Genomic DNA, 24716 nt, shown 5'->3' on the forward strand with positions numbered 1-24716 from the left:
GCATCATATCTTTATTCTCTTCCCCCTCCTGCCCCCCCTCTTTCTTAAATAGATAACTATCATATCTGATATCATATCTCACAGTACAATAATATTGAATGGGTTGCATTGTTGTACTTTGTCATGTTTCTCAGGTCTTTGTCTGAATTCCTACGAACATTACTTGTCATGTTCTCATGTTGTTGCTAAGGATTGTCTTATTGCATTGGAGTCACACTGGGTTAAATATTTACACTTGGGTTTTAAGGGGTATTTATTATTTTCTTCATTATTTTATTTACGGGTTGTATGGAAGCCCCAAACGCAATTTCATTGTTCTATGACAATGACAATAAATACTTAAATCAATTAAATCAAAATCAACCCCTCCCTGGGACTCGAGAATCACAAACGTAGCTGTCTCTTGTATCCTTTTTGCCTAACTCTCATCACCACTGATAATCATCATGACAATGTGTGACACAGACTCCCGACACTGTTAACTTTTAGACTTCTGCCATTTTCTGGGTAAGACACGCGCTTTGCACCGAGATACGCTCGGTGCACGTGTGTATCTAATACGTGGTGTTTTCCCCATGTTATGTCCACCATCTAAGGTGCTCTGTCCTGGGTTGCTGCATGTATCCTCTCTTGAAGAAACATTGTTTCCACGTGCTCTATCGCTCGCCACTGTGTGATGCATGTCTGCTGGTAGTTAAAAGATAAAGTGTAACAGACACCTGTACTCCTGTACGACCGCTCCACATGTAAACCAACAACAATAAAAAGAGACTTTGGTACCCTACACAGGCGTGAATCTTTATTGCTGTTTTTTTGCACACTACAACAACAACAGAATAGCACTACATCATATAACCAGTTGGTGAATTGTACAGGTTTGAATTTCTGGTGACATATTCCCGCGGCACTGCCATGTTGGTCACAACGTCCGTCATATCCGAGGGGTCAGAGTCACTGTGTTCTTTTTCGTGTTTCCCTCGCAGTACGGACGCCGTAAGTATCATGGTGACCACGTACATCACGTATATGATGATGTTGAACACCGCAATAGCACATTCGACGTTATGCGACCTATGCTCGTTACTGGTGAGGGGACGATATAGCAACTCCATGCACCCGGCGATCACGGCCATAAACAGTTCCACGTTCATCATCGCCAAGCACGTGTACACAGTCATGGTGCTCCGTGTGACAGGGTTGGTAGAAGTGGCGGCCGAAGCATTGACCTTCCGTTTGCTGTTTGCGGCTAAGTAACTTAGCACTATGCTCACCACCATAGCAAGGCACCCTAGGACGACCAGAGCAATCCCAGCGTGAATGTAAGCGTATCTGTGCTCTTGGTTACTGTCGTCGTAGTCGTACGTCAGCTTGGACGAATGCTTATGGTCGAGGAAATACATGATGTTATTTGGTAGTGTCAGGAAACCCACGATGAGAGATGTTATGACAGCAATCGAGCTTCCGAGGTGGCCTGTGAATCTCGCCATGGACGAGGCTGCGGCGCCCGACGCGGGCGCGAATTTTGCTGCGAACATGTCTTTGCCGTTCGACACGAGCGACTTTAACGCAGGCATTCTCTTGCGGTTCATCGTCGTTGCGTGTAACATGTCTGGCGAACGTGTGGGGTTTTTTTGTATCTACTGACTATTAGTACACCATGTCGGCTGATACGCAACGCTTTGCCGAACTGGCCGCTGTTAGTTTTTTTTTTTTTTTGCTCTGCGCGACGATGTTAGGAAATGCGACGATCGAATTCAAGACCGTGTCAGGCTGCCTGCACGCAAAGTCGACGAATGACCATTGGTGGTACAAAGTGCAAGGCATAACGAGAACGCTGGACTCTATGGCTCAGCAGAGAAGGCGAGGAAACCATAACCTGATAAACATGGACGTGTTCACACGAGCGCTGCAAGACCGACACAGCAACCCCGAAAGTAAGTTGGACTGGGTCGTCAACTACATCAAACAACTGAACGTCTCCGAGTGCAAGGCTTCAGAGTTTCAGGCTGGTGTGCTGCGGATATTTACGTATAGCAAAGTCCCTAGCGTAGCGGCGTGTAGACGGGTGTGGGATAAAACACGTATGTCAACGCACATCAGAGTGGCGGTGGACGCAGATTGCAAAGATGTATTCAACGGAAAAAAAACCAAACCCCAGGTCGGTCCAGTTTCCCAACTTATCCTCACGCAACTAGAGGCCTTGCACCTGCGTCCGATTTGCGGAGGCTTACGAGTGGCCGGCATACCGTCACCCGACCGCTGCTCGGGCGCAAAAAAGCGGTACACGTACCATAACCGCTGTGTAGCCGGGTGTAAGGGAATACAGCCAGACTGGGGGTTCTACACCGAAATCGACATGGTTGCGTACGACACGGTCACAAACACAGTGGCGTTGCTAGAGCTCAAGACCAGGCATAGCGACGTTCTAGATAAAGCGACGCTATGGCGTTATAACACCCAGCTGTGGCTGACGTGGGTGATGTTTTCCGTCACCTACCCCAGCGCGGCTCAGCGCTCCGCCGCCCACTTGGTCATAGTGAGACCCGGGACGAATTTGGTTAGAATACAGAGCTGTACCAAGCCCACCGTATCAAAAAGCATGAGGCGTAATTTCCCTTGGCTGACATGTTTCTGCACACAGGTTCTCAACTGTCTACCTCCTACTTGTGTACACATGAGGTCATATAACAGAAGCGATACTATGTACACAGAGGACCTTTGCTCACAAGTCAACCCGGGAGATCTAAGCCACAGGAACATATGTTTCAACAAAGAAAAGAAGAAACTTAAACGCGACAAAGTGCACTCCGACCAACAGCCTCCGCAGCAGCCGACACAACTCGTGCCTGATCACTGAAATGTGTGTGTGTGTGTGTGTGTGTGCGTGTGTGCGGCTGCTATAATAACGCCAGTCAGGCCCCGACGAGTTGATAGGACGTCTGACAATGGGACTGAAGAACCAGGCGCTGCACGTTATGCTCGCGAATCCCCATCTATCGCCGTTCGATGTGATAGAGCGACCCACGGAACGATACGACTGGATGTTAGTCGACCATTTGATAATGAGATTTAAGGTCAAGGCTAGCGACTACGTGGAAGGAGATCGGCTAGCGTCCATCGAAAACATGGCAAGAACACTGGCGGAACATTACAATCGAGACAGATGGACGTCAGAGTGTCTGATTCTGGTAAAGGATGGACGGGGAGCGCAAAAGCCGGCGGTTAGAGAAACCAGAGACCGCTACCCGCTTGCGCCCCACCTGGATTTCTGTAGACGGAACGCGGACGCTATAGACTATCTCACCTTGAAACTGCTACGCGACACCAACGTGGCAAAAAAGGCAGTGTCTCTGGTCACCGGACAGGACTGGGGTTCCCGTGACATCTTGTGTGAATCTAACAACGAAGACGTGGTGTTTCATCTGAAAAATGAAGTCGACGGCATCGGAACCGTAGCCAGACCGCCCGGAGTCCACGGGGCGTACGTGGCATCGTTTGCAAATCGACCTCTGGAGGGACACCTCGTGTTTCTGGATGCCGCGTGCCGGAAGAGCTCGAGCACAGAAGCCGATACTCTGATGGTAGAACTGGCCAACGATCTTCCGGGCACTGTTCTGGTATGCACGGCAGACTCAGACGTGATAGCCGTGCTGACGGCTTGCGGGCGCGAAGGGCTCACACTGCGGTTGGCCAACACGAGCTACGACATCAATCGACCGATGCACAGCTCCGCGTTTGGCGACCTGCTCGCGGAGGCGCCCAGGGTTGGCGGTTTACGGACAACTGACGTGGACTTCGAAGCCCGCAAGCCCAGATTCCGTACGCTGTACGACATTGCGGAAGACGACGATCACCTCGGGGAAGAGCTCGAGCTCCTGCACGGAGAGTGGGAAAGTCTCGTGGCGGACAAAGACCAAGACTCCACGTTGCCACAACGATTAGCTAGGTATTTCTATCTGAGTGGAATACGAGGCTCTGTGTACGGCGAATTTCTCACCAGAGTGTTCAAGTTAAATGCAACGGATAAAGCCGAAGTTGCGCGCAAGATACTAGCACGCCTTGCCGTGGTGGGTCCGCGGGGGTTGAAATCGAAATCGGCATTCGTTGACACTTTTGAGTTGTTACCCGCATGTCACGACGCCGTGGCCTCTGAGGGCTCTGCTGTGAATAACAAACGATGTGGGGGAGAGCTCACTGTGGAGGACGACGCGTGTGTCGCGAGCTCAAAGCGACTACTCGAACGCATGAACAAACTTAGCAAGCTGTACATGGAAGGCAAGGTGCCTCGCTTCAGTCACGGCAGGTACCTGCAACTGACCAAAATGGGCTCTCATCTGTACGTTCGCGTCAAGCAAGACGTCGCGAAGTACCGGCGGCTAAAACATAAACTCCTCGTCCTTCTTATCCTGTTCGGTACGGATTACACCCGCACGTTCCGGGGACTCGGACCCAAGGGGCTTCTGAAGGTTGGTGCGAACGATCAGTTCGCGAGCTGGTGTGACGATCTAAAGGCTGCGTGGGATAACGAAGATCGCGCCGCATCTTTGGAACAGTACCACGTTCTTTATAAGACATTGGCTTTCATGGCTAAGATCCCTGACAAAACGCAAGCCAGTTGGACTCCGACGCGATCGTCGCTGACGTTCAGAACCATGAAATATGTGTACGACCTGTGGAGCTTGACGCATCCAAAAGGAAGCGAAGCTTATGGTTTCCGTGTAGACGAGAACAGTGTTATGACTTTTGCCGAAACGGCAAAGGGGGGGGGGGTATGTATCTGTGTGCTAATAAAATTGGGAATAAACCGAGACTATCGACTTGTGTGTGTGTGTGTGTGTGTGTGTGTGTGTGTGTGTGTGATTTCTGTTTATTTCACAACCATCAATTCCAATGTACAACACTCGAAATGCTTTACAAAGGCAGCTAATAACAGCAAACATCACACACTTTCACGGTCACGTTTTCCGTACTTATTCAGCAGTCAGTCGATCCGCATGCAAACCGTGCGTGCCTCCCAGTCATCCAGGCCGTATATGTGCATGTTGTGTGAGAGCAGTATAAGGCTAATGCTGTGTTTAGTAACCGCTGGTATATCCGGATTATGGAGCAGCTTGCGAATCATGTCCAGCATTGCATTTTCACACGCAACAATTATGTATTCTCTATCATGTTGATAAGCTGTCTGCGACTCGTAGCATGTAAACTGAATATGCAGCAGCCGTGAATTGCCCTTGCGGAACACGACGTGAAAGTCTTCGTATTCTTCGGTCAGTATCACGCGTTCTGCGAACATGTGGTCCACGGCTGGCAGGATCTCGGTGACTTTGGGTAAGAAGCTGTAGTCGGCGAGGGCTATCGATACTCGGTCGAGCCCGCTTCCAAGCGCTGACTGCACGTCCTCCGTTAAGGTGTGAGTGGCTTTGGTTCGCTCTAGTGGAAAGCAACAGACAGGGCGACTTAGCATTTAATGTTTAAAAGTCAGCATGTAACGTGTCATCTTACGAGTTATAGTACCTGGGGGACCTTTTGTCCCGTGCTATTCCATGCTCTCGTACAACTCCTTGTTGTTAGTCTGCACTATACTAAGAAACTTAGCGGCCCGCTCTTCGTTCTCCAAACAGTGATCGATGATCGTACGGGTTTTCCTCACTAGGTTCGGGGTGGAGAGTAACTTGCACTCCAAGTGGTAGCCTCGGAACGCTTCCGAGACGTCCTCAACTATGTCGGATAACGATTCGTAGCACTCGGCTATGTCGTGCCTGTACGCTTCGAGTTTCTCTAGGCTCATGTTCGCAATCCAAGCTTAGCCTTAGAAAGCTTGTGATGACTACTCGTTCCCGGTCGGCTACTGTGTCTCAGCTGGCTACTTATCTCAATCGGCTACTCATGCGACGGCTGTATAAGGCTGATGCCGTCTACTAGCCGCTGGTATATCTGGATTATGGAGCAACTTGTGTGTAAATCCCAGTCGGTTGCTGTAGCCAGGTCGGCTGGGTAATGTAGCCGGGTCGGCTGAATAATGTGGCTGGGTCGGCTGAATAATGTGGCTGAATAATGTGGCTGGGTAGGCTGCATAATGTATCCAGGTCGGCTGACTAATGTAGCCAGGTCGGCAAGCTTGACACCCCGAGGCACAGTTTAAGTGGACTTCACGCATGAGCACAAATACAGCTACACCGTAGGCTTGAGTTTGACAAGATGGAGCTGATTGCTAACATTTCACACCGTACCATCGTGCGGTACAATGAGACAATCAGGCCTCTGCTCAACCGTACACATAGGTGTGACCGAAACGCAGCAGACAGCAGTGTACGTGCCTGTTATCCATGGGGTGGTGATGTTACTGGGCTTGTTTGCGAACTCGTACATGTTGCTGATACTTCATTCGAGAAATGGAAGGAGGAAGAGGCCTGCTAACATCGATGTGTATTTTACCCAATTGGGGATCTGTGACATATGCACTCTGCTCACTCTGCCTGTGTGGCTTACCCAAAGTGTGTTACACGGCCGCTGGATATTCGGATACGCAATGTGTAAAGTCTTTAAAGGCCTGACCACGGTATGTGCTAACATCGTAGCTACAGTACGTTTGACGTGACACCGTGACTTGGACATGTGTAACACTCATTGTGTTTTCATTTTTGCCCACAGCTCTTTTTCCAGTACAGGGTGTGCCTGTTGGTCTTCGTGAACGTCAACAGATATATGAAGATTGTACACAATAGAGGAATGAGCGCGTCCCGCAGAAGCAGAAGCCTGGTGATTGCTATATGCGGATGCATACCTGCTGTATCTGCTACGGTGGACATGTTTTACTGGCAGACGATTCGGTTATCCCCAACGTCTCCCGTAATGTTTTGTTACAATGCCATGCCACCTATAATGAAGGACCTCAGTTTTTGGCTTAGGATGACCGTGTCTTTTCTTTTGCCTACAGTTGCTATCATATACTGTAACAGCATGATTGTACACACTGTAAAGAATCACATACAAAATACCGCGCTGGGCAAGCGCGTAACACGCACATACAGAAGGGCGAAGATATTGCCGATGGTCACTGTTGCATCGTTCGTGTGCTGTTGGACACCGTGGATCGCCAGTGTGCTGTACTTTCGTTCACATAGACATTGCAACGTAGCTACAGTGTTGAACATTTGCACGGGTGTCGGTCATTTATATTGCCTGTCAAACCCTGTGTTGTATATATTCGTCAACCGAAGGTCCAACGGTACTCTGCGTGCTATGAGCAAAAGTACCAGTTTCTAGCTACCAGGGAAGCGGTGTAAATGTGTATATGTATATATGGTGTACATGTTCTTTGTGTAAATAAATTCACCGAAAGCTTTATTCTGACTTTTGTCTTGAATCTAATTGCTTTTGAGGTATGTTGGTCTTCTACACATTCCTGTCCTTCTTTGTCCTGCACCGCACACTAGCTAAAAAGAAACAAACTAGATGTGTATAGTAAGGAAGCAGCGACACTTTATTTTATGGAAAGTATATACAACAACAACAACAACAACAACAACATGTACGTGCACAGACACATTCTAATCACAACATCGGTGTTTCTTGGACGATCCCCGTTTCGATCCGTGAGATCTCTCCCTTTGCGAAGGGGTCCCCACGACAAGGCCCCGAGCGTCGGTAATCGCTGACCATTGTGATCATGGTCACAGCGTAATCTCGTTTCAACATGTCGACCGTAAAAATGTCATCTTTGAAAACGTGATTGAACACATCACACGCATCCTTCCACTCCCAATCTTCTTCCAATTCGAAGAGGTAGTCCCTGTCCACTGTATCGTTTGTCAGAAGCACTTGATCCTGATGATACGTAGTCCTAGTTTTGCAAAACGAACTCATGTTCTTAACCGGTACACCCGCGTAGTCTCCAGAATACACCGTCAACCTCGGTCAGTGGAATGTGTGCCACGGGCCCACGTTGGCTTCTTTGAGGTGGCTTTCGTTGTAAGCCAGATCAGGAGCCTCTTCGCCCAGTGCTTCGAGTAAAACAGCTCCGTAATACAAAGGCGCCGAGCACTGAAACGTCTCGCCGCCCAGCACACAACTGTGGAAGGTTAGCTCGTCCAATGCCTTCACACCGGCTGTAGCTTCCAACACCAGCGAGCGAAGCGGGTCCTCTGTGAAGTCTAGCGTGAATGACAACCTAGGACACTGCGGAGGTCGCTCGTTCGCGTTCTCGTAACACTGACCCATAGCATTCTCCCATTCCTCCTCGTCGGCGCTCTTCTCGTAAGACTCCACCATACCCGAGGTGACTTGAGACCAGAATCCAGCATGAGAATCGGGGGCGTAGGTCGCTAACATGTCATACAGCATTTCAAGGGACAACGTGACAGTGCTCACTTTTTTATTCACCTTCGCCCGACCTCTCTTCACGTGCGAGGGAAGCTGGCTATGGGACAATCTGTACGTGCACAATTTACGCGTCTTCACCTCGCTGTTGACAGCAGACCTCGCCGGCACTTTACACGTCGAACACAACATGAGCATCTCGTGCGCAGTGCCATTGTCGTCCTTGTTGTGCTCCGCCGAGAAAAACATGTCCTCTATCCCCGAAACAGACAGGGTGTCGTTTTTGATAGTCGTCTTGAGTTTCTGTTCGTACACCTGTGTTAAAACGTATCCCAACACCTTACACGCGAACCTTCCCTGCGAGTCGAGGGCGCGAGGACATATATCCGGCAGACAGGCCGCCGTGCACAGCTTGTACACGGCGTTGGTCTCTAAGCATATTTGTCCGAAGGACAGCTTGTTCAGCGCTTGCAGTCTGTTTTCGTTCAGCGTCCTTGTGAACGATTCGCAATCCGGGTAGTCGGCCTTATCGGGAATACGAGTCTAGGGAGGGATCCAAATGTCAAACACAAAATGACAGGCCAGCTTCATCGCCTCCGCGAACACCAGCTGGTTTATGCAGAAAGCAACCCTCTGGCCCACCATCCCCGCGCACTCGATGTGCGTCTCGTAAAACGCGGCGACGCACGCATCTCTAGCGCTGTCAAACCGGACTCCGAATTGCACGACCTCAGAGTCTGCGATCATCGTAGCAGACTGTATTAGATTCTGTCTGTATAGGCAAAGCGCTGCGATGCGATCCATCTTCCGCTTCTCCACCACATCCCTAATTTGTACAGTGCTTCGAGTGTGACTGACCTCTTTAGGATGTTCAGATTCCATTATCAGACACCTGTCCGCCCAGGCGTCGCTCATGAACCCCATGGTGTTTGTGTTCCACACAAACCCGCAGTTGTGAACAGCTTGGAACTTCACCGTGGCAATTTTGCCTGTCATGGGGTCTTTGGTCACGACGTCGCTTTCTAGGGTGCTGGTGTCCAACAGATTTTGAACGTGTTGGGGATGACGTTTGATTCTCTGTCGATCGATTTGGTGTTTTTCTCGTGTGTTATGTGAGCATCGTCTATCATCACCACACAAGCATTCCTCTTCTGCTTGTACTTGAAGGCCTGCATCGTGAACGAAGTTAGCCTCTCGATGCAATTCCTCACCGCGCGAAGTTGATGCTCCAGCACGTTGTTAGGGTAACTTTTACCTTCCACGGGACCGGTGATGTTCAACAGCATGATACGTTCGATGGTGTATCTGGGTGCGGTGTTTGTTATGATGTAATTAAAGGTGGTCGACGCTTGAAACAGTCTAGTTATTGCCAAGGTGTCACAGAACAGGTGTTTAACCACTGCCACGTCGTACACCTTTACGCTGGCGTACTCCCGTTGGCCGTCGTCGCAGACTGTCCTGCATAGCTGTGAATGTATGTCCGGCAGGTGGTGTCCGAGAGACAAAGATGCGTTGCCTCGACTCCCATCTACAACTTCGTGTAAACCCATGTATATTGCATCTCGTTCGCCAAAGTGCCGTCTTTTCAAGATTGTAAAGACCATATCCGCTATGAGCTCAAACTGATCCCTGCCACCGTACTCCTGTTTCATTTCTTTGCTCATACGCTCGACTTTACCCAACTGTGGGAACAAGTGTGCAAAACAGTAGCTGTGATCGTTTTTGCTTGTGACAAATGGGTGCGTTTCTGCGTGATTGTAGTAGCAGGCATACGCCGCGTAACATTGTCCTCGGCACGGCATGTTGTCGCCACTCCCGCGGCTACAGTCGCAGCGTCCGCTGTCTAACATGCGTGCGAGATGTAGAGTTCTGCGCTGGGTGCGTATTTTGCGCAACCCGACATCCACGACACTCCTGTTCACCGGTACGTGTTTGTGAAGCATGCTTCGAGTGAACAAGTCTGGGGTGTCAGAATCTATGAGGCTGTCCAGGGTGTATCTAAACACAATCAGTCCTCGCGAGTCGACTCGCGATTGCGATCCCCGCGCCAGATCGCGGGTGAAGGACTTGAGTTTCTCCATGTGTGTCACATCGCCAGGCACATCTGGATTATATGTTGACATGACGCTTTGTTCGAGCCACCGCGTTGGTCCTAAACTAGCCATCAGTGCTCTGAACAACGTCTGGCCTTCGCCTCGCAGCCAAATGTCCGTCATCGTAGATATCGATGTCTCGAGGGTTTTAAGCTTCAAACGAGTTATGCTCTCCGGTAACACCACTGCAGTTTTCCCAGACTGACACACCGGTGTGTACAAAGATCCCTGTAATTCTTTAACCCTCCTGCCATCCTTTAAAAAACCCACACCCATCACCATAGGGACCATTCTCAGCCACGCCCAAAAACGCTATAAAAAGACCATATATCCATATTTTATTCCACTTTAAATTAGCCAACCTTGTAAAACTACTTCTCCCTGAAATATTCATGTAAAGTTATAATTATATTTTCGTTGTTTCAACCCTTCAAATCCCAGTGTTATTACATGAGCGCACTGTGTTATTAGCCCCAAAAAACAAAAAACGAAACTAAATACTTCCACAAAAAACCAGTTGAAGTAATATGTGATTGTCATTATACGTAGGCCTTTAGATGGACCAAAGATTGGCACCAACATACATTTTGACCTGCCATTATTTTTTTGCATTTTTTTTGCAATTTAAAAATTCAAACTTCGAGGCCCTGAGTCTTCATTGACATCCAAGAAAAGAAGAAAAAATAAAATCATATAATGATAATTTGGGGTTGAAAAATGGCGTTTATAATGGAAGTCAATGGGCCGAAAATGGTCCCCAGGGTGATGGGTGTGGGGATTTCTGCTGCTCAGCCATTTTAGGCTGATTTAAGGAATTCACACTGGAATATTAACATTGACAGGTAAAAACTATCCTGTGGCAAGTTTGGTTATATTCCACTGAACACAGTGGAAATGGCAGCCATTTCACACATAGCAGTGGCACAAAAAGGTCCCAAGAAGGCAGGAAGGTTAACTGTTTTCTTGTCCAACTGTTTAGAGTTCAATGCATCCGAGACTATGTCCACCCAATGGAATATGGCTGACAATTCAGCTTTCTCATCCTTCATATAGAAGCAGTTGGAACGTAGCTCTATCGGCGGTGGACAACGCAGAGAAGGACAGTTCGTCCGACGGACTGTCGTGTACGACATCATTGGAAACCGATAGAAATAAAGCTTTCCTTTTCCGGGGCACAGTCAATATCAGGCAGGTAACATTGTCCAGTACTAAGCACGACCTTGGGCCGGTCGACCATGATATCGGAATGTACCGATAAAACTAACTAGCTACTACTACTACTACTACTACTACTACTACTACTACTACTACACAGTATGGACCATTGCCATCTTGTAAATATTACTCGTAGTCCTGGCTGCGTGCAGTAGCTAGGAACTTCACCAGTAAGATGCGTGAGAGACTAGATTTTGTGGCTTCACAGCTATGATTCTATCAGTCATGTTCTTGGTTGTCTACGAGGTTTATTGGTCTAACAGGGTATTGGTTAACAAAATTATACAACAACACAACGGGTTGGGAAGGTTGTGCTACAGGTCGGGGGCCTTGGTGCTACAGGTCGGGGGCCTTGGTGCTACAGGTCGGGGGCCTTGGTGCTGTAGGTCGGCGGGCTTGGAGCTACAGCTCGGCGGCCTTGGTGCTGTAGGTCGGCGGGCTTGGAGCTACAGGTCGGTGGCCTTGGAGCTACAGGTCGGCGGCCTTGGTGCTGTAGGTCGGCGGGCTTGGAGCTACAGGTCGGTGACAAGAGAAACAATCGAAGCTTTACTTTACTTCTAACGACCACAGGGTATACACTTGACACTTTCGTGTAACATAAGTGTTGTAAAACCTTGAAGCTAAGTCTTTCTCACTGTACTTATATATATATATATATATATATATATATATATATATATATATATATATATATATATATATATATATATATATGCACTTGTTACAATATCTTCATACATTAGTTGTCTTGTATTGTACAATTTTCAAGTAAAGTCCAGTCTTCTTCTCAACTCAAGTCTTCTTATCACACATCAGTGAGACATACGGGCCCGCTGGTTCATACTTTCAAGCAAGCTGCTCCTGTAGCAAGCCTATATTATGTTACATTTGCAAAAACATTAGACCCCCAGGATGAACGCCAACATGCTCAGGGAGGCTATCACAACGGAGCCTCGTGTGGATAGTGTAGAACGCGAATATGCACCATCTCCGTGCATTGTGGTCTCGCCGTGTGCTGCGGTTGTGGGGTCGAAATAGCACGGGATCTTTGTTGAGACCGTGAGCTCTTCGTTCATTGTGGACTCGCCGTGTTCTGTGACTGTGAGGGCGACAAGGCATTCAAGCTCTGTGCGGTCTCTGGTTTCACCTGTCCGAACCATACACGAGTACAACCCTGTGTCAGCCACACTGACGTTCCTTACAATCACAGAAACGTTTCCGTTGTTCATGGATGGTTCGATCAGCCGCACTCTGCCGTGGAAGTCTGGGTGTTGCCCGGTCTCGTCAGAACTCTTATTATAAACGAAAGACACGTAACCGCCATCGGTGTATCCTTCCTTTGTCCACAATGCGAACAGGTTGTCGTTGGTACGCCTCAGACTCTCACAGTGAAGAGCGACATCTTGTCCGCTCGTCGCGCTTGCGTATTTGGGATCTGATGGCAAGAAAAAAAAAAACATTCGAGTAGTCACACAGCGGGGTACGATCGAAAGGTGAAAACCTTACTTTGGGCGTGCAATGGACAGTGTTCACATAAAGCAAAGGCAAGAGTGTGCAATGTAGGCCATTGCACTTAAATGTTGCAAGTGACTACATACCTGTTGTGTTGAGAGCCGTAGCTAGGGACAAGGCGCACATCCAAAAGCATCCAAAAGCACGAAAGGCGTAATGTTGCCATATCGTTCGCTGTCGATTCACCGAGGTTATTGTTAACGTGTGATACTTGTGGCTCCTATTACTGTCTGTGCCGTTCGGACTATATGAGTCTTAATAAAATACTCCACCCTCCCCTCCCCAACCCCGACCTAGGTAGTTCGGATCCCCGACCTAGGTAGGTCGGATCCCCGACCTACAGTCAGACACACAAGCAAAAAAAAAACAAACAAAAAAAACAAACCACACAACAAGACCAACCGATGTGCTCAACGAGCGTTTTATTTCGATGTGACATATGAATTAGGCAGTGTGGTTCCTATACTCTACAACAACAAAAGGTTCACACAGTCTATCGTTCACCTGTAATACACTTCGCCCTGCACCCGGACCATTTCCCCCCCTTGTTGTAACTCTTCTCTGGTGTGACACAACAAAAGGAAAGCTGAAATCATGTCGTCTCTGGTGTACTGACCGTCCACGGACCTTTTGCCACACGTGCTCACGACATCCAAGCCCTTCTGTGATTTTGTTACGGTGACCATGGACATTTCCTCTCTCAGTTTACCCAGTAGCAACTCACCCTGCTCCGCGTGCATTTTGTCCGTCAACCTGTGATCCGGTAACGATATCACATCGTGCGACTCCAGCACGCTCGAGGTGATAGCTGTGGGGAGATTGCCACCCCTGCGAGATCGCTTGTACATGCCCACGTTCATAGTCGAACCCATTTGGTTGCTGGAACCAGCACCCTTGGTGTAGCCCATAGTCATTTCCACAGCGTTGGTCTTCTTCGTGGCCTCGGAAAGCACGGCCCAGCCTAGAGACATCACGGTGTCGCAGTAACAAAGTGCACCCTTGCATATGCCGGAGACCGCGCTGAGCACCATGTCGAGTTTGGTCTTGGCGCTGACGTGTTTCCCGAGCATGTATTTGTTGTTGACGTGAGACCATTTGCTGTAGAATTTGATCAAAGACCCCGAACCCAACAGCGATTGTTCCATCAGGTTCTTCACGTCCACGAGTGCGTTGACGTACGTGTTTTGTTCGAATACTATAACTACAGGAACTTCCTTCCACATGACTCTGGGCATGAGCACCTTCAATAGCCTGACGTGAGCGCACAGCAGAGCCGAGTACACGCGAGACACTTGATCCAGGTCCGCTATTTCCAACTCCTCTAAGCCCACCACCTGTAAGGGCAAAGAAAAAAAGGACACCGACACACATCATTGTCGGTCTGAGTAGATTGCGAACACAATGTTTTGCGATACGTGTGAGATGTGCAGAAGAGACATCCGCCAGTTGCTCGCTGCTCCGTGGGACTATGTGATATCGCACTACGAATTCATGATCGTGTTCACCGCCTACCGCCGCAACATGACGTTCTACTCTAACATGGACTTGGGACAACTTAAGACCATGTATGCTCAACTGGTCTCGTACTCCCCTGCCAGGATCCTAGTGATCGACAAATTGGCGTCTACGTACAAGGCGCAGCACCGTCACGTCACGGAGCTCGTCAGGCCCACCGTGCCTTGTACACTGTCGGACGTTACAACCCTGGCGTTGGGCAACAGCGTGCCTAAGCGGTTCGTGCACGTTTGCATAGCCCAATGTAATTTTCTCAGTTACGACAATATGACATTGGCGTCTTTCGCGTCCGTAGAAGGCATCCGCGGCGGTGCTCTGAGATACATGGCTGTGTTACAAAGTCAGGGAGAGCGGGGGCGACGCGATCTGCACGTAATCATTTCCACCGCCATCACGGGGTGGATGATGAGATTGGCAGGTTTAGAGTGTACGTGCGGAACGTGGGCTCAGGTGATGGACATGGTGTCGTGCTCTACTGCGGATACCGAAACCTCGCTGACGTTACAATCGGAGTCCAGGGTGACCGCTTACATTTGTACACTGCTAGACCTCCACGCGGACGACTTGCCTCAGGGCGACACACAGGGAGACTCGCGACAACAACGGGCTAAGGTGGATTACGACTACGTGTTTGACGAACTGCTCGTGTCGGGCTTGTCAGCAGACGACCGCACTCACCGCCAATTGTCCGCCGCTTAGCTCCACGGCGCAGCACACTCCGGCGCAGGACTTGGAGCCTCCGCCGAACGTGGGGTCCATGCATATGTAGGCCCTGGCCACGCTACTCTGGACCATGCGTTCCAACTCTACGCAGTTGCTGGATAGGAACTTGTTTATGATACAAGCCTCGAACGGAGTAGTCGTGTCGCTCTTGGTGTCCGAAGAGGACGTGCTGCTGCTACCCGTCACCTCGCTCTCGAAGCCCCTAGGCACAATTATGTTCATCAGTTGCTTCAGATGGCTGTCTACGGAAATGTGCTGGGGACAGTAGATTCCCATGCAAACGCAGGTGGAGTCCGGGTCCCTGGCGTGGTGTTTACATTTGAAGCTCTGCGATACAACGTGATAGGCGGGTTCCCCGTCGTCCCCTCGGATGTCTGCTACTTTATTCAACCAAGGGGTGTTATTGACGTGACTGGTGATGTGCACTTGTTTACGTCCCCTGAACGCTATATTGGGGAGAACGGCTAGTAGCACTTTGGAGCTGACAAATCCCACCTCGTCTACCAAGATCAGATCGGCTCTCTGGCCCCTACTCGCCTGTAATGAATTCAATTCAATTTTCAATTCAATTTTATTTATATAGCGCCAAATCACAACAAAAGTCGCCTCAAGGCGCTTCATAGATACAGAGAAAAACCCAACAATCATATGACCCCCTATGAGCAAGCACTTTGGCGACAGTGGGAAGGAAAAACTCCCTTTTAACAGGAAGAAACCTCCGGCAGAACCAGGCTCAGGGAGGGGCGGCCATCTGCTGCGACCGGTTGGGGTGAGAGAAGGAAGACAGGATAAAGACATGCTGTGGAAGAGAGACAGAGGTTAATAACAGATATGATTCAATGCAGAGAGGTCTATTAATACATAGTGAGTGAGAAAGGTGACTGGAAAGGAAAAACTCAATGCATCATGGGAATCCCCCGGCAGCCTACATCTATTGCAGCATAACAAAGGGAGGATTCAGGGTCACCTGGTCCAGCCCTAACTATATGCTTTAGAAAAAAGGAAAGTTTTAAGCCTAATCTTAAAAGTAGAGATAGTGTCTGTCTCCCGAATCCAAACTGGAAGCTGGTTCCACAGAAGAGGGGCCTGAAAACTGAAGGCTCTCCCTCCCATTCTACTTTTAAATACTCTAGGAACAACAAGTAGGCCTGCAGAGCGAGAGCGGAGCGCTCTAATAGGGTGATATGGTACTACAAGGTCATTAAGATAAGATGGGGCCTGATTATTTAAGACCTTGTATGTGAGGAGCAGGATTTTGAATTCAATTCTGGATTTAACAGGAAGCCAATGAAGGGAAGCCAAAACAGGAGAAATATGCTCTCTCTTTCTAGTCCCTGTCAGGACTCTTGCTGCAGCATTTTGGATTAGCTGAAGGCTTTTCAGTGAGTTTTTTGGACATCCTGATAATAATGAATTACAGTAGTCCAGCCTGGAAGTAATAAATGCATGAACTAGTTTTTCAGCGTCACTCTGAGACAGGATATTTCTAATTTTAGAGATGTTGCGCAAATGGAAGAAAGCAGTCTTACATATTTGTTTAATATGTGCGTTGAAGGACATGTCCTGGTCAAAAATGACTCCAAGGTTCCTCACCGCGTTACTGGAGGCCAAGGTAATGCCATCCAGAGTAAGAATCTGATTAGATACCATATTTCTAAGATTTTCAGGGCCGAGTACAATAACCTCAGTTTTATCTGAATTAAGAAGCAGAAAGTTAGCGGCCATCCAGGTCTTTATGTCTTTAAGACATTCCTGCAGTTTAACTAATTGGTGTGTGTTATCTGGCTTCATGGACAGATAGAGCTGGGTGTCATCTGCATAGCAGTGAAAATGTATGCTATGTCTTCTAATGATACTGCCTAAGGGAAGCATGTATAATGTAAACAGAATTGGTCCTAGCACTGAACCCTGTGGAACTCCATAATTAACCTCAGTGTGTGAAGAGGACTCTCCATTTACATGCACGAATTGGAGTCTATTAGATAGATATGATACAAACCACTGCAGCGCAGTACTTGTAATACCTACAGCATGTTCTAATCGCTCTAATAGGATATTATGATCAACAGTATCGAACGCTGCACTGAGGTCTAGCAGGACAAGCACAGAGATGAGTCCACTGTCAGAGGCCATAAGAAGATCATTTGTAACCTTCACTAAAGCTGTTTCTGTGCTGTGCTGAGCTCTGAAACCTGACTGAAACTCTTCAAATAAACCATTCCTCTGCAGATGATCTGTTAGCTGTTTGACAACTACTCTTTCAAGGATTTTTGATATGAAAGGAAGGTTGGAGATTGGCCTATAATTAGCTAAGACTGCTGGGTCTAGAGATGGCTTTTTGAGTAAAGGTTTAACTACAGCCAGCTTGAAGGCCTGTGGTACATAGCCGATTATTAGAGATAGGTTGATCATATTTAAGATCGAAGAATTAATTAATGGCAGGACTTCTTTGAGCAGTTTTGTAGGAATGGGGTCTAAAAGACACGTTGATGGTTTGGAGGAAGTAATTATTGAAGTTAACTCAGAAAGATCAATTGGAGAAAAAGAGTCTAACTTAATATCAATGGTACTAAGAGTAGCTGTAGATAATATTACATCTGTGGGATGATTATTGGTAATTTTTTCTCTAATGATAAAAATTTTATTTGTGAAGAAGTTCATGAAGTCATTACTAGTTAACGTTAAAGGGATGGTTGGCTCAAAAGAGCTCTGACTTTTTGTCAGCCTGGCTACAGTGCTGAAGAGAAACCTAGGGTTGTTCTTATTTTCTTCAATCAGTGATGAATAGTAAGATGTTCTGGCTTTGCGGAGGGCTTTCTTATAAAGCAGCAAACTATTTCTCCAGGCTAAATGATGATCCTCTAGATTTGTGACACGCCATTTCCTCTCCAGATTACGAGTCAATGAAAGCACAAAAACACAGACAAAGTGCGATCAGAACCAACTGCGCGTCATCGCAATCGTGGCGAACGTGCATGCAACGGTCACAGAGGAATCGTGACACAAGACAGGAAAAGGGACAGGAAAAGAAGGGCAGACACACCACAGAAGACGGCCATGGGATCGAGGGATCCGGGTGCAAATCTCCTACCTGTGGGGTTAATAGACGATCCCCAGTGGGTGAGCTATTGCGTCGAAAACGCATGCACGTTCAGTAGCAGCGAGGCCCTAGGACACGTGTGTCACGATCACTGTAGTAGACACGTGTGCTCCGGCCCGGGGTGTACCTTGGTGCGCGACATGGTGGACTGGACGAAACGTAAGAGGTTGCCTCCGCCAGAGTGCCCCGTCGAACAACTGCTGGTGTTCCGCAAACCGCAAGTGGAATTCAGAGCCTCGTGCCACATGCCATCCAGGGACCTCAGCCTGGAATTGGGATACGGAGGCCTGGAGTACATGTCCGGACAGAACACAGCACCGCCTCGTAACACGGACCTGAACCAGATGATTTTGACGGCTTCGTTGCCGGTGACGGTGGTGCTTTTCGCCACGCTATTGACCCGGGACTTTTCCGACGAGTACCGCCATGTACATTACGATAGAGGGTCAACCAGCACCTCTATCGGAGTGTTGTGCTCGCCCTGGATGGCCATTACCCTGTCCCTTGCCAAAGAGGTAGCATTTAGGTCTGCCTTTCCACTGAGGTGATCGAGGGAACATCTGAGCGTAATTCGCGACGCGGCGTTCGGCAACGCCGTGGCCGTGTCGACTCTCTTCGATTGCAAAGAGGGTAAAATCAACCGGTTCATGAGAAAACTGGCCGGCAAATACAATGAGAAGCACGCAAGTCACACCGGGTTCTACACGATGGTGGCTAAGGTCTCCCTCTGCCTTTTCCCATATTTAAAGCATCGTGTATTGGGTACTATGTTCGACAACAGAAATCTGGTGATCATGTTCTTTGACAAAACTACAACTAAGCACAATCAGTGGTCCACTTTATCCACGCACGTGCATCGTCACGCCAACGACGCGGCGTTCGCCAAGAGAATGCATCTGACGAACCCGGAGAAGCGAAAGAGGCTACCTACCGCGGTCAGCGCGATCTTGGATACGTACATTTCAAACGCAGTATTACAGCAAGAGATGGACGACAGAGACCTCGCCGATGGCAGACAATGCAACGACCCCAAGCACACGGAGGAGACCGCGGAGAAAGGATCCGTCTCCAAAACAAAAAGCCGCCGGGTTGGTCTTAGACCAGGGTATAGGTCTGGCCCACAGTTCAGGTCCCCGTATCCCCTTAGGCACATTGTGGAATTCACAAAAACGCTTCAGTGAACGATCACAGTAAATGTACACTCGGTCCAAGTCGTCGCCGGTTTCGGCGCCGTGCGATGCGTTGTCACAGTAGAGAGTCTCGACAGCTACATGCAGTCCGGCTTCTCTCTGTTGCCGTGAGAGCTGTACGCTTTTGCGATCCGCGTGCAACACTAGGTTACCGAAGCTGTTCACCCTCTCGGTCGCCACACCGTTAACGAGCATCGCTTTCACGTCCGATCTCTCGGCGCACAGAGTGCGTTGAATGTACGCGTAAACTCCCTGGCGAAAGCACCTAATCTCCAGTTCTTCGTGCACGGTCCCGGAAAGCATCACACAAGCCAAAGCATGAACGAATTCCGCGGCTGAACAAACCTGCGCGTCAGAAAACAGAAGGCTAGACTCGACGGCCGTGTCGCCGGTGCCCAAAGGACGGGCGTACCATTCGTTCGAGTGTACTATTGTTACGAGGTGCGCTGCTGGAACCGTGGATCTTTCGCCGAAGGCATCCAGCGCGTGGTTCGATACTGTACAGAGACCCGTGGACCACAGCTTTTCGGCAGAACAGGCCATCACACGTGAACACAAGATGTCGAAGCCTCGCCACACGAGCGGGTCTTTGAGCCGAGCCATCTCGGAATGCAACTCGAAGCGACCCAGCATGCTGTCCCCGGATTGCAACGCTGCCGCCGCTCCATCGGAAAAACACTCAGGCGGCGCTCCGCACAGCCATCTGATAGCAGTGACACCCGGGTCCTTAGGCCCTATGCCGACTAAACACTCGGATACAGGATAATCGGTTTCCCAGTCGCGTTCAACACCGCCGTGACCGCGGCGCTTGACAAAAGTCCATTGCGCGCATACGAGCGAAGACCACGCTCGTCGCTCCACACTAGATACCTCCAACGGGTCCCTCTAACCATTCCGCATGAACATCTCGTCGAGGACGGCGTGTTTAGGCCTACGTCTTGTATGACAGTAGGATCTGGCCCGTCGGGTGTCTCGTTTCTCAGTACGTCCGTCCTGTACTGCGAGCTACTGTCCACTATCACCGCGACCGATTCCAAGTGTTGCACCAAAGGACCCTCGCCTTTGAGGTAGAACAACGGCGACTCTGAGGCGAACGCTATGGTGTGGCCGTCCACAACAGTTATACCCGGGAACCGCTTGACATCTGAGGATGTCGTCGTCAGTCGCAGAAAACGCCACGCGCCCAAGCTAGTGGTGACTTTCCCTGGGAAAGCGTCGACCTGTTCAAATTCAAACACCGGTCCTAGGGTCCTGGAATACGCTTCCCGAAGCAGCTCTTCTTCGTCCCCGTGAGGCAATAGGCCGCAGCCATTGTAGAATTCCGTGCAGAGCAAAGGCGTCGGGTTGCAACATCTCGCGAGTAGCGTGGCCAATCTGTGATCTTGGGCGCATAGGAAAGCGCCCACCGTGTTGGCTCGCAACATGCGAGAGTTTGTCTCGTCCGTGCCCCTCGTCCATACCGACGCCCCCGTGTCTACTCAGGATTATCAGTCTATACGAGGGAAATTAGTTGACCCTGCAACTCTGAGCCAAATGACTAAGAAGCGCATACACTGGATGGAACCGGCCTCTACCGTGCACCACGAATTCGTAATCGAGCACGATGTCCCCTACTTTCATATCGGGCACGCAGGGATGCACCGATCTGTAGAAACACGTCAAACACGCACTCACGTCGAAGTTCCTTTTAGCGCCCGCCGTTTCGGTCACCCTGACGCAGTGTCCGAGTAACACGGCCTCGTCCAAACAGGCCTCGTACGCGCAACCGCACTCGCCCACGGATCTGTCGGCTCGGGCCATCGCGTGCCGTCCCGGTTGGGACTTACGGGACAGGTGGAGTTTGTATTCGGCTAGAGGAGACGATAACAGCTCCTCTTCCTCGATCCTGTCGTGGTCCGAGTCCACGGCGACGTGGATCAAAGGGAAAAACTCGCCGTCTCCTATGACGGCTTTCTCCTCGCGCACCCCCGGAGGTTTTCGTCTCTTAGCCGCCACGATCCATGACATCGTCTCTCGTCGACACGCCGACGGATCGTTGTATTCTTCCGTCTCTACGTCAAATAGACATTGTTCGTATTTCACGTGCGCAGACTTGAATAGGCGTACGAGTCTTTGTTCCTCGTAGCCTCTGGCGGTGTCGCTGCATATAGCTTGTTCGATCCTGGACATCCGATGCGGTCCATTGCGCTCGCTCGTACGGGGATGACGGGGAATAATTTAGTTGAAAGAAGAAACCCGTTTGCTCCATCAACGGAGCCGGTAGGCCGTCGGCGCGACTTGCGTTGAGTTCGATCACACACAGGTCGTCGCTTAACACCGTGTCTTCACCCAGCCATTTGGGTCTTGGAACGACCCCCTGTGTCCGAGGTATGTGGAGCACAGCTCTCCCGCTCCCGTGCTTCTTGTGAAACACCCCACACGCTCTCAATATCTTTACGTTCAAAAGACCCAATGTGCGTACACCAACGGTCACACAAGCAAAGCACTTGCTGTCATCAACACCATGGCCAAATAACACACAGTGTCCCGTCGGAATCATGTGCGATCCAAATCTCAGCTTTGTTGTCGTTGAAGGCAGAACGCGATCCGACGCTCTGTCCTCATCGCGATCCGTTGCCCCCTGAGCGTGTTCGGCCGTTATAGCAGCAGGTTTCGTAAGGATCCGCAAAGTTGTGAAGTCGCACAATGCGCCCGCGGTCATCCGCCACGGTGTGGGTGCTGCGGGCCGTTCTCGCTTCATACAGCAGCAATCCGTCGCTAGAGAGCACGGAGCTAGACGAGCGTATGTGTTTGCTGACATAGTCATCGTAAAATATTTTGCATCTAGTTAGAAACCTCGCCATCCAGATGGGATCTAGCTTAGGGAACACGGTGTTATTTGGTCCAAACAAATGTGACAACTCTTCGTCGACAAGCTGTAGCTTGCCTCGCTTTAGGCACGTGTACATATATGTTATGTATTTATCATGCATACGAGGCGGCCGTTTGTGGGGTCTGCCGTTGTGAACGATCACAGAGTTGTGTTTCCTGTCGTCCGGCAGGTTATCGCTACCATCATGACCGAACCCTGCGTCTCCGCTTCTCTTTGGAAGCGACATGCTGATTTCGACTACTCCGGGTCGCTGCGACCCTTGCTGTCTAATGCAATTGATGCTGTGTTTCATAAATACAAATTGGCGGTTGAGGAAACTGCAGCGTCAATAACAGACGGACAATCGCCGGAATGCGAAGATAAGATAAGATAGAACTTTATTAATCCCTCGGGTGGGTTCCTCTGGGAAATTCGACTTCCAAAAAGCACAGCAACGACCGAAGTTACAGTTACAGAATTGTTATATATATATATATATATATATATATATATATATATATATATATATATATATATATATATATATACACACACACACATATAAATACAGAGACAAATATAAATAAAATATACAAAGGGATAAATAGAATAAATAGGAATAAAAAAAAAATATACAAGTGAATTGCACATTTCAAGTATTGAGTCTATTGCACTGTTGACTATTTACAAAAAGTATTGCACAAGGTATTGTACAGTGAGGTGAAGAGGCACTACAGCTTAGTTGTTCCCCCCTCCTTTGTCCTCCTGTTTCCCCTCCCTCTCCCCTCCAGAGAGGAGTTAAACAGTTTGATGGCGTGTGGGACAAAGGAGTTTTTAAGTCTGTTAGTTCTTGTCTTGGGGAGAAGCAACCTGTCACTGAACAGACTCTTCTGATTGTTTATGGCCGTGTGCAGAGGATGCCCAGCATTGTTCATAATGTCCATCAGTTTCTTTAATGTCCTTTTCTCTGCCACTGTCACCAGAGTGTCCAGCTTCATGCCGACCACAGAGCTAGCCTTCCTGATCAGAGTCTATGGCATTTAGCAACCAAGGGTCTGTTCATGATGTTGATGTTGATGTTGATGATGATGATTATGATTACGATGACGATGATGATATGAGTTCAGCTGAATCACACGGGCAGCCAAACGCAAGTGGACCATTTCTCAATTTTGATGACAGCGACAGCGACGTAACCATGACCATTTCGCCATCCGAACTGCATCATCAGCCAGACAAAAGTGTGGATCGGGACGTTGAGATCGTGTGGCAGCCTGCTAAGTGGCCACCAGCCGATTTACATAACACCTCTAGCTACCACAGAGAGCGCAAGTCAAACGACGAAGTAGCGTGCCACCGGTGTAAGGCCTACGATGCTCACTGCAAATCATCGGCTGAAAAGTACAGGAGGACATTAGACAACTACACGAAAACCGTTTCAGAACTCATGGCGGGTTTCAAGAAAGTCTCGGAGAGATACCCTGAGCTCAAAGTAGACTGTAGCGATGAGCGTCTGTACTACATGGTGCAGGCGGCCTTAGGTCGCAATAACCTAGTTCGAGAAATGGTACGCTTATCCACGACGAGAGCTGCCTGCTCGCCAAAGTCCTACGGCGAGTCTACGACGGCTGACATTGCCGCGGTACACGACGCCCTGAACATCTGCTACAACGACGCAGATGCGCTCAGGTTGATATTAGACAGATACGCTGATCTGTATGTGCGATACATACAAGTTTGGCGCGAAATGTGCGCGAAGGTGTCCAAAGACATCACGGTGATGGAACTGTTGAATTACACCGAGGGAAGACCCGGTGTTGAACACGGAGAACCCTGGTGTGAAGCCAGAGCGTACATACGCCGCATAATCGACAGGTTGAAGCGCCTGGCGCCGCGCTCTGTGGCTGATTACTGCGCTGAGAAACTGAACGCTCTGAACCTCAAATTGGCACGCGTTCCCCGGGACCAGGGTGTTCACAAAGAGGATCTCGAAGTACTGCTGGAACACATGCGACAGAGACTGGACCTGGATGCGAAACAATGCGCCTCGGATTCTCACATGTCTGACCTGTACTTCGACGTTCGGAGCGACCTCGCGGTACTAGACACGTTAGTTGGTGTGGGATCGCTCTCTGCCAAGACGCTGTTACACGAGAGACATTTGCTTGTGTTTCAGATACGCAAATTGGTGAAAACTC

The 24716-nt window shown here is 49.3% G+C and overlaps 2 protein-coding genes and 1 pseudogene across 2 annotated transcripts; 1 reads left to right on the forward strand and 2 right to left on the reverse strand.

Moving 5' to 3' along the window:
- The first annotated feature begins 1729 nt into the window (after positions 1-1729).
- Positions 1730-2857, forward strand: LOC147310745 (uncharacterized). Its single transcript, XM_086267443.1, has one exon. It carries the CDS (start codon positions 1730-1732, stop codon positions 2855-2857), a length of 1128 nt encoding a protein of 375 aa, XP_086123569.1.
- Positions 2858-13639: 10782 nt separating this feature from the next.
- On the reverse strand, positions 13640-15929 carry LOC147310746 (uncharacterized). Its single transcript, XM_086266492.1, has 2 exons — positions 15333-15929; positions 13640-14473 (listed from the first exon to the last, which is right to left on the reverse strand). The coding sequence occupies exons 1-2, from the start codon at positions 15651-15653 to the stop codon at positions 13640-13642; spliced, it is 1155 nt and encodes a 384-aa protein (XP_086122618.1). The 5' UTR covers positions 15654-15929.
- Positions 15930-19451: 3522 nt separating this feature from the next.
- On the reverse strand, positions 19452-22206 carry LOC147310747 (uncharacterized; annotated as a pseudogene).
- Positions 22207-24716: the final 2510 nt, after the last annotated feature.

This window comes from Aulonocara sp. 'chitande type north' Nkhata Bay, linkage group LG16 (assembly GCF_057382095.1).
Source record: "Aulonocara sp. 'chitande type north' Nkhata Bay isolate Kocher_YH1m ecotype deep benthic linkage group LG16, A_spYH_male_GT1.1, whole genome shotgun sequence".
Taxonomy (NCBI): Eukaryota; Metazoa; Chordata; class Actinopteri; order Cichliformes; family Cichlidae; genus Aulonocara; species Aulonocara sp. 'chitande type north' Nkhata Bay.

What these genes read in the sequence shown, in the direction of transcription:
- LOC147310745 (XM_086267443.1), top strand. Translation starts at nt 1,730, where the DNA reads ATGTTAGGAAATGCGACGATCGAATTCAAGACCGTGTCAGGCTGCCTG.
- LOC147310746 (XM_086266492.1), bottom strand. Translation starts at nt 15,653, where the DNA reads ATGGGAATCTACTGTCCCCAGCACATTTCCGTAGACAGCCATCTGAAG. An exon ending in TAAGCGGCGGACAATTGGCG is followed by an intron (nt 14,474 to 15,332) that starts GTGAGTGCGGTC and finishes TTGCCCTTACAG; the next exon opens with GTGGTGGGCTTAGAGGAGTT.